We start from the raw sequence: 10,055 nt of genomic DNA, 5'->3' as shown, positions 1-10,055 counted from the left end.
GGCTGCATGGGCTCAATTATAGAGCATAAGGCTCTCAGGCCGCATAGGAGGTAAGAGTTCTGTTCAAATGATGACTCAGCAAACCCGCAGCGGCCTCCCTTTGCACTAAATAGACAAACATATTGCGCTTTGTGTTTCATTGATTAGGGTGGATACGGGTTACACAACTGCAGAGGAATCTCAGTTGCACAAGCCAACAACATGCAGTATGTTCTGGCAAACAACTTGACAAGAACAGAAGAAGAAAAAAGTCAAGTATTACTTCGCTGTAAAATGGACAGTTATCCACCAACAAAGCTAAAATAAAAATGTTTAAAAAAATGGTGTAATGATTTTTAAATTGATTGAAATGCATTTTTATATGATATGGTTGACTGGAGTCATGAGTTTGTGTAAGTAGTCAAATAGTCAAGGTTGAAAAGGCTTGTAGTATCATGTAAGAGGAAGAATCAGGAGGAAGGAACCCCGTTGTCTAAAATTTGGACAAAAGGCAACAATGAGAACGACTGCAATGTATAGTACAACACCTGAGTGGTTTTTAATCAGCTCCTCTTCTCTTTTTTTTGTCCCTTCATCTTTCGTAGTAGTTGTTCAAGGCCATATCGGGTTGCGCGGGTTGCAAAAGAACGCTCGCACCGCACCCGAATACAGCTGTGGCTGGCGCTGAAAGGATCGCCTCGACAGTTTCAACCTGGGTCGGGCTCAATTCCCTTTGGATAACTCATAGAAGGAGGTCGCACATTTTTCCTTCATAGTTCAGTATCGGTCACTCTGCAAGTGTGCTTGGATCTTAAAATAATAACGGTCTGCTGATGAGGAACAAAACGATCGCAACAGGATTACGTTATTGATATTAATCATAATGTATGATTTATAAATTGGAAAATGCTAGCAGTATACAAGGGAGCCTCCATTTGTAGGGCACCGAAAAGTGAGGGGTCTATTTGAGAACTTTATTTCTCTACTTTGGTTACGGAGTCTATTAAATGGGCCGTATTTGAGGAATTGCGTCAAAACATTTGGTTATCTCCATGTTCAAGGCAAATTTGGTCGACTGCGTATACTATTTACGACTAGAATATTCAAACCAAACTAGCAGTCACCAAAGACACAGACGGGCACCTTTAGGTAATTTATTTCTCTTCCATACAGTAAGTACAGTGTTTGCTGCTGAGCTTGGTACCGCAAAATATTCAAAGCTGAACATACAGCACAAACATTTGCATATCCTGTCCCATATTTACAAAGTTTATGGACACTTCTTTACAAAGCATAGAAAAAAATAAATGACATGTGATGTTACATTATGTATATTAGTGGCTGTATGGCAGAGACGCTTCATGTCAGAAGTTAAGTGGCATAAGCTGTGTAAGCATCGAAGGGATCTGACAGTGGATTTTATTTTATTTTTTTTCCGTCCTCCTTCAGAAATGCATTCGGTTACTGAAACAAACGGTGCATTGCAGGGAAAAATGCACCAAAGTTGATAGAGCGAATAAAAAGGAAGTCTGTTGATCAGACAAGAGTCATATGTTGCCAAGCTCTACTCGTGCGCAGGCAAATTAGAACAACGGCAATAACGCGAGGCACATTTCAAAGCGGTCTTCGCCCCCAAGGACACAAACATGATGAATGTACGCTCAGGCTTTAGAAGATGCATGGAATGCGACATCATTCCATTAGAATTGATCTCGTTCCCCCATCTGGCAAAGCAGCAGTGCTGACTTTTAACAGCAGTACAGAGCAGATTGCGGACACCCAAAAAAATCGATATTTTAAGATTTTTACATTGTTGTTGTTGCATTGGAGACAAACAGCTAAATAAGTCTTTTCAGAAGAAAAAAAAAAAAGGCTTGCGGTCAAAGGCCAAACTATGAGTGCTACACCAGATATATACTCGGTTGGACAGGACTGTGTGTTATGGTCATTCCTCTAGGTTGCTATGTTTTACCGGTGTCACTTGCCTGACAAACATTTTACATACCCTGACAAACCTCTCAGTATCTGCATCAAAATCCCACTTATCTGTGTTCTGCTTAAAAATCAGAGGTGGATAAATGGCTAATTTACAGTTATGTCTCTGATACTGCAATCGTTTTGAACCAGAGGCAGCTCAAGCTCCTCGTGCACATATAATTAAACATTTGGCATCTTTTCTTCCTAATGATGATATTCTGATATAAAGGACACTAACACAGTATGATCGGACCACGTCATTCCGTGGTCGTTTCACCTTTCATGATAAGTATCAGAGACCTATGTGTCAATAATTCTATAGACGTATTTAACGGCCCTTCAGTCATAAGGCTAGAAAATTGGGCTGGTTGAGCAGTGAGAAGCTTGCCCGCCAGTATCCGTGAATAATGCATGTGTCCAATTACTTATTCATCCCGCTCCACTCTCAGCGTTCCCTCCTCCTCCACATAGCTTGCTCCTGAAGAAGCGGCAAGATCATCTCACAGTCCCTCGTTGGTGAGGATTCAGCAAGTTTAATTTTAGTTGACCAGTTTGGCAAAACTGGCCAGTCTGGCTTCATGCACAGCATGTGAGTGTGCTGTATCCTGCAGCTGCTCTGATGCTTTTCAATTGTTTCTTCCCATTATAATTTCTTCCACCCACCAGGTGGGAGGCCAGATAGTTGACGTTTGGATATTTCCTGATTTTTCCAGGAACACATAAGTTTACTTGTGTTTTCTCAAGAATCGTTTGGGGGTTGTCATATTTGTTTAGTTTTGCAGACCCCCCTGACATATCCTTGGCCACCCCAAAGGAAAAACCTAGCTCCACCAGTGCCTGTGATTTATTGCAGAGGCCCTTTACAGCAAAGTGAAGACTGTATAATACTATGGCATCCAGAGCTAGGGCACAGCAAGATAAGCTAATGTTAGCTTGTGTATTTGTTTATTTTGGGTAATGTCTAGCTATATATCCTCAAATGCTCCAAATGACATTCTGAGTGATCAATGGTTTTCGTCAAATCCTATCTGCTGCAACTTGCAAACCAAGTTGGTGGAAAAAGGCCTTTAAAGTGGTTCCATCAAGACGGAGTAAGGTACGGATAGTCAAGCAAATCAGGTTTTTAGGGATTTAAAACCGCCAATGTTGATTTTTTCCAAATAACTTGCCCCGCAGAGCAGCAGCAAGTCCCGAGCTAGTCCAAAAAGAAAAATCAAACATCATCTGTCCTGGGTTCCATTTTTTTTTTTTTTTATATTTGCCCTGTTCTTTTGTTTTCTACTTGCTTTCAAAAGTCAAAGAAAGACTCTGGCCCCCGGCAGGTGCTTCTTGACCCCAACTCCGCCGGGTATACTGCTGCAACTGTGCTACACCTGATCAAACTTCCCCATTAGTAAACTAAGCCAAAGGGAGGATGAGGAGGAGGAACCAGTGGGAGTTGAGGGGCTGAGACTCGGGAGACCAAACCAGGCAGGCTAGAAGCAAACTAGAGTGCTTTGAAGAGGCCCTTAGAGTGTCTTATGGGTGTTACTGGATGAGGATAATTGTACTTTCCTTCTAAGGATGAACCAGTGGCGTGGAAAAAGGTAGTGGCTTGGTGTTCTTTGATGATCTTCAAATGCTTTGCCCATAAGAAGCACACGGTTTGAGCTTAAGAGGTTTCTTCAACGTTTCCGCTCCATTCTACATGATACTGATCCCGTGCGCTCCATAATGGAAATACTGCTACTGCTTGACGAGGAATCATAGCAGATGGGTTCTCCTTCACTCTAACAATGGAGGAACATTTGGCACCTAGAATGTCTTCAGGTCTCTGGTGATTTTTTTTTTTTAACACTTACACTGACTGCAGTCCGTTGACCAAAAGGCAGCTTTAAGGAAAAGTCACTCAATAGCAAGGCCACGTTGCAAAGTTGCTAAGGAGCTGTACGCTCCTGAGTCCTCAAATAAACGGAGGCCTGGCATCGGAAAGACTCCAACCGCCTCGGATTTGACCTGCCGGATGCTCCTGTCAGCCACAGTTGTCGCTATTGTCCCCTCCATGTCTGCTGCAGCTGACGGAGGCACTCGAAAGCCCTCTGGGTGATGTTGAGAGCCGGATGGACTTTCCTCAGGCTGGGCTCTCCGATCAGAGACAGACCGCACAGGCCCAAGTAGGCGTGCAAAGGGTCTAGCGGTAGAAGAAAGAGAGTGATGAAAGCGGTCAGAATGAATGGGAGGGAAATAAGATGAAACTAGGACAGGGATGTAGAGCATGTACTGTATCTGAGCAGCGACATCTGCTTGTGTCATGTCAGTATACTGTATGCCAAATTGGTTAACAGAGCCTAACCAGTTCTGGTGCTTGACCCAGTTCCCAAACACATGGTTTAAGGATGCTGAAATAACAGGCGAGTGGAATTTGTTGAGTCAGGGCGAGAGATCATATTACAGCAAAAAATTGTTTCATGCTCAATTTTAAATTTGGGGAAAATGTTTTTATTAAATGTCTTTTTCTGAAATTATCTTTGAATAATTGTAAAGTTTCATTTTGCACTGAAATTGGTTTAGGATGCACTAGAAACACAAATGTTTTCCCTAACAGAATAAATAATTGTGATTGATAATCCTAACTACAATGTCGATGGAAAATAATCATGATTAAGAGGGGGAAATTAGCAACAAATCTAAGTTCCTTGTTTTAGACAATTGAAGCAGGCGTCACCCTCCTTTGCTTTTACTCAATCAAACAACCATCCGTCCTTCCATTAACCATCCAAAAAGGAGGAGCCTTCTTTTGTTGTGACGCTGCTTCTTTGAGCAGCAATGAATAATTCAAAAGAGGTAGCCATGTGACCCCAGTCCACTGGGACCTGAGTAAAAGCTGCACAAGCTTGTAAATGGACTGGTAATTGAATTATAATGAAATGGATGGCTGCATCAGAACCAACCAGTGCGGGAGTCAGGATTTATAGTGTCTATAAGATGAGTGCAATGGACCTGCAAGGATCACTAGAGCAATCAAACGAACCACAAATAAAAATGTTAAAGCTGCCATGTGATGTAAAGTGGATTCATTCACACCAGGGCAGCTATCATAATACCTTTATTACCAATATAGGTGATGTTTAAAGTAACGTTTCGTAACATCCAGTTTACATTTGAGCATCCTTTTGCCTGCCTACAGACTTGTGTATTCGTTTCCATCATTTCTAATAGGAATTCTATTAAATTGGCATGTTTGACCAATTCCATGATTATCACCAAGTTAGAAATGTTTGGACAATTTAGACGATATTGTCAATTGTCTACACATATAAACAGTTACAATATGGCAACCTACAAACCACTAGTTACTGTAGAGCGGAGTTCAAAAAAGTGATGGCCAAATAGTCTGTCAAAATAAAAGGCTTAACATAATCTGGACAAATCCGATCAAATCAAACATTCATAATTGTTTTTGTCTATGTGACTCATTTGCTTTAGTTCATTTTGCTCAGAGCAAAGACACCCTTGACTTGTCCCTTTAAGTCCTTTTACCTCTTTAAACACACACTTTTGTTCAGCAATATTTATGAGGTTAGTGAATACAGTAGCCGCTTCACCCCACAGGCCTTTGTAATGTGAGGTCTTCAATCTCTGGCTTCATCAATTACACGTCTGAAGCCGGCCGGGGCCGATCAAAGTGTAGTATTACAGCAGGTGAATTGGAAAGAAAACGTGGAGAAATGCGAGGAGCTTTTTCGTAACAGATCCTCTTACTGCACAATCACGTACCTGGATGGCTGTCTGGCCACTTAGCAAAACCACCAACCAATCGATCCTGCGTGGACAGAATGAAGGTCCTGTTCTTGTCAAAGTTGGTGTACTGGAACACATCTAAAAGCTGGACCGGCAAGAAGGGAATCATGAGCATGAGGTGCATTTTCCGAGGATAAAAGAGGGAAAACACTTGGTCCATTTTGCACTTCTATACAAACAAAGCCATTGCACCTCTGGCATAGTTGTGACCTAAATAGTCACAGATTGGCTACATTGGCTTAATGGCGCCTTGATGCATCTGAGGTTTACTCACTGCCGTGTTTAAATCAAGGTCTCTATTTTTGGATCATGTGTAAACCGCTGGCCTAGCTATGACCTACATGCATGTACAGCAGATCTTCTGAAGTGGTACAATTTGGTGTAGCCATATTTTTGGCCGCCAAAACGCTAAGAAAACCATGAGAAACCCTTTTTTATCAGTGCACTTAACACAACACATTTACTAACTACATCTACTCAAGAGTGTAATTCAAATTCTCAGAAGAGGCCTAATTGCACCACACACACTTTTCTGGGGTGCATGTGATTGAGCTAGTCATTGCATTTGTTTTATTGATTGGTTCAATTCTGATTCTGTGTTGATTTTTGTATTAATTTATTTTTTTACCAGACTTATTTTTTAAACAGTGGGAAACGTGTTATATTAACACCATGTACTTGTTAATGCTTTACTCAATGACAAAGCCTCAGTGTGCATACCTCTAGCGTTGCGCCCACCCAAAAGGAGTAGCACGTGTCAACGGGTTTGTTCGGCCGCCCGTGGAAGCCGCTTTGCTGTCTCATGATGCACCAGCGGCGGATTCTGTCCAGTTCCCGCCGACTGAGCGCCTCCTCCAATCGACCCATCAGACACAAGGAGGCGATGGCGCAGTATGTCCAGCCGCCTGTGTGTACAAAGATAGACGGGCATGCAAAGTCAACAGACATCTCCCTCTCATTATGTTTTAATGGCAGTGCTCACAAGTGAATATATACACATTATGTCTGTGTGGGTAGGTCCTGCATTGATGTTGGCATTTGTCATGTTTACCCTGGCGTGTGGAAAATAATTGCAGCGCTAAGCACTCTTCCGAATTAAATGCTGCAAGAGGGAATATTTCCACAAACGACATGATGGTAACCGTCGCCATAAACACTTTGTATGTCGTTTTGTTTTTTGTTTCTTTTACAGTGCAAACAAACACTTTGAAAGCGGATGGGTAATTGGCATCTATTGAATATTTCTATAGATGTGTGAAGGAAAGGAATTTGTCGCAATCAGCGTGGTAGCAAACAATATAGAACACAGATTGATTGATAGTAATATTTACTTTACATTTTTACTTGTGATCTCAATGCTTGTATGCCGTACTAATGCAATTTCATTTGAGCAGGCATTAATAAAGGCAACAGTGACATTAATTAATTGATAATCCCATAAATCAATTACTACTACCGTGAGTGAGGTGGACGTATTCTACAACTCCAACACACTTCAATTTTAAATGGAAAAGAAAAATTGCTTGACATAAGACTGTTGGCTCGCAATCTTACAATGTTCTACTGTTCCCAGCGGAAGTAATACTTGAATGTTAAGATGGCAGACTTTCATGATATCTGGGATGTTAAATAAATAAATAAGAAAATGAATAAAATAATATTAACCTTTTGACATCAGACATGGTCCAACTAAACCATTTTAAGTTTAACGTGTGAAGCTTTTACTCACCATGTGACTCTCGCCCGGCTCCCTGACCAAAACCACTATCGTACGACTGTTAGTAGGAAACAGAAGACACGTGTAAATGATAAACAATCTTTTCAATGACAGCATTATATTGTTTTTTAGAATCGTCAAAGATGTCGCTCTTATTTACGTCCACACTTGCTTCTCCTCAGTGTTTTATGAAGGTTTGAGAAGTTACAGACTTTTTTAGTGTATTCTAAGAGCTCCCATATAAAAAAAAAAATGCCATACATGCTGTAGTTGCAATGAGCAATTGGGATCTACCTATCTGTATAATATCTGTTGTATTACTATAAACAGTTTTGCATAAGTAACGTCTGTCTTCCTCCGCAGTTGACTAAATAGCCCAGCCATGACATGAGGAAAAATAGCAAATACAATAAGTAGGTAAGTTGTAAATTACTAATAGAAAGGCAAAATACATGAGTAAGGTGCTGTTACAAAACAGAGCTGAGAACTGGAGTAGTACAAAACCGTCTACAGATCGCAGTTTAAGCACCGTGATGCCCCCTATTCATTATAAATGGAGGTGTTTCCTGGCTGAGTGTCACCATTTTGATGGTTGGTGCCCACATTCAGGTCTAGCTCTGGTGAGTGGAAACAATCAGAGCCTAAAGAACAGCCTTTCACTGATCGCATTGCGGACGTGACTGCTCCTCTACTCACCAGGCTTCCTCGAATGTACTCGATGGCCTTTTGGATGTCCATGCCCGACCAGTCGTCTAGCATGTAGCAGATACTGGCTGCGCAGTAGATAAAACGGATGTCGTTTTCGCTGCCTTCTGGCACGGCGTAAAAACTGCAGGGAACAAGACAGCCTTCAGTCAAATCAATACTCTATTAAAAAAAAAAAAAACGGTTAATAACTGTAGCCTCAATTCGTAAACCCAACAGGCATTTAACTGTTGAGCCCAGTTGGAATATTTGAATAATTTTTCGGTCATTAAATTGAGGTCTCAAGTGTGGTGAATTTGATGATACACAGCCCTTTGGTGTATATTTGGTAGACTGAAAGAAAAAAAAAATTCCAACTGAGTGTACGCATATGCGTGTGTGTGCATGCCAACCTGCCGTCATTGAGCTGCAGGGCCCTGAGGCCGGCCAGGCATGCCTGCTTGTTGACCCGGCTAAGGTCATCTCCAAGTATGAGAAGGGAGCACAGTCCCGTGTACGTCATAGCGACATGGCCGCTGTCGTAAGGATGCAGCACCCCGGGACCCTGAATAATAGAAAGGATGATTGAAGTGAGAGTCATAAAACTACTAATACACTGTAATAAAAAAATTGTTGGTATTAGTTGTAGCTGTAGCAAATGTAGTTGGGAAAATTTCATTTTGGTCCATGGTCCGCGCAAAGGTCAGCAACTTGAAAGGATGTAGAATTCTTAGCATTTTCTGTCTTTATATGGAAATGAGCAGGGGTCAACCCAGTTGACATCAATTGTAACAGAAGCTACCTTGGTGCTGTAAGGAATTCCGATATGTGACGATCCTCGGAAACCACAACGGCTGAGGTTGGATTCTGGGTAAAGACAAGTAGTCAAATGCATTAACATTATTGATTTAAAAATATTGTAAACTATACTAAATCATGCTAAATAACCATGCCTTTCAAACCCAAGGTGCAGCAGCAAACCTGTGCAATACTGCTGCTGCCATCTACTGACCATAACTATAACATAATGACAATCCTACATTATTCCAAAATACTGTAAAATCCGAAAATGTATGCGTTGTAAACATGTAAAGATGTTGTGTAAAGCATTTAGTCAGTGAATTCTACTCACGGTCTTCCGTGGGTAGCACTTGCAATGAGTAGATCCACTCGATCATGACGTTGCTGTCGATGACATCCAGAGCATCAAGCACATCCAGGCCGGACAAGGCAAAAAATAATATAGTCAACCTGGAAAGAGATGGAACGTTAAGTCAAAGACCCTGAACGCACCACAGTTACCAGATTGTTATGTTCAAGTAGGGGGAGAGTGTTTACAACTCACAATGAAACGCCTACTACTAATGTTAAAGTAACTTTGTAATCATAGCAATAAATCTTAGACTCCTCGAATCGAAGGTAGTTGTATTGTTGGTGTAACAAGTTCGTATTGCTGTCGTAACTTCATTAGCTGACGTTAGTACGCATGCTAACTAGCGCAGGAGGTTCCCCCTATTTTTATTTTTTAAAAGAAAAATGGCTGTCAAGCAAAAAGCCGGAGCTTCTCTCGGAGCTCACCTGGTGGTCTCCAAAGATGCATATCTCTCGGGTAAAACCTGCAAAGTCCTCTGGAAGAAGCGAACATGCCGGTCTCGGAGAAAGTCGAATTGCTCCGGCTCCTCCGAGAGATTCTCCTCGTCCGCCATCTTTGTCTCCCAGCTCCGTATCCGTATACAGGATGACTACTTCCGGTGTATTTTGGTGTCAAAATAAAAGTACTGCACCGCAAGCGTGGCATGTGATGTTTCAAAATAAAAGTACAAAAGTGTAAAGCACATTTTGTGTTGAGTTTTCAGAGTATATGCATGCAAGCAAAGGAAGGCTGAAGCTGGGGTTCAAACCAGAACCTTGCAACTGT

General features: G+C 41.6%; 1 protein-coding gene across 1 annotated transcript; it reads right to left on the bottom strand.

Moving 5' to 3' along the window:
* Positions 1–1,119: 1,119 nt before the first annotated feature.
* Positions 1,120–9,893, bottom strand: pggt1b (protein geranylgeranyltransferase type I, beta subunit). Its single transcript, XM_061278001.1, has 9 exons — positions 9,716–9,893; positions 9,270–9,388; positions 8,940–9,004; positions 8,551–8,702; positions 8,150–8,282; positions 7,466–7,511; positions 6,457–6,641; positions 5,713–5,821; positions 1,120–4,126 (listed from the first exon to the last, which is right to left on the bottom strand). Exons 1-9 carry the CDS (start codon positions 9,841–9,843, stop codon positions 3,984–3,986), a joined length of 1,080 nt encoding a protein of 359 aa, XP_061133985.1. The 5' UTR covers positions 9,844–9,893; the 3' UTR covers positions 1,120–3,983.
* Positions 9,894–10,055: the final 162 nt, after the last annotated feature.

The sequence above is a fragment of the Syngnathus typhle genome, linkage group LG5 (genome assembly GCF_033458585.1).
Source record: "Syngnathus typhle isolate RoL2023-S1 ecotype Sweden linkage group LG5, RoL_Styp_1.0, whole genome shotgun sequence".
Lineage (NCBI taxonomy): Eukaryota > Metazoa > Chordata > Actinopteri > Syngnathiformes > Syngnathidae > Syngnathus > Syngnathus typhle.
The sequence above is the reverse complement of the archived record's forward strand: the minus strand, read 5'-3'. Positions and strand labels throughout refer to the sequence as shown.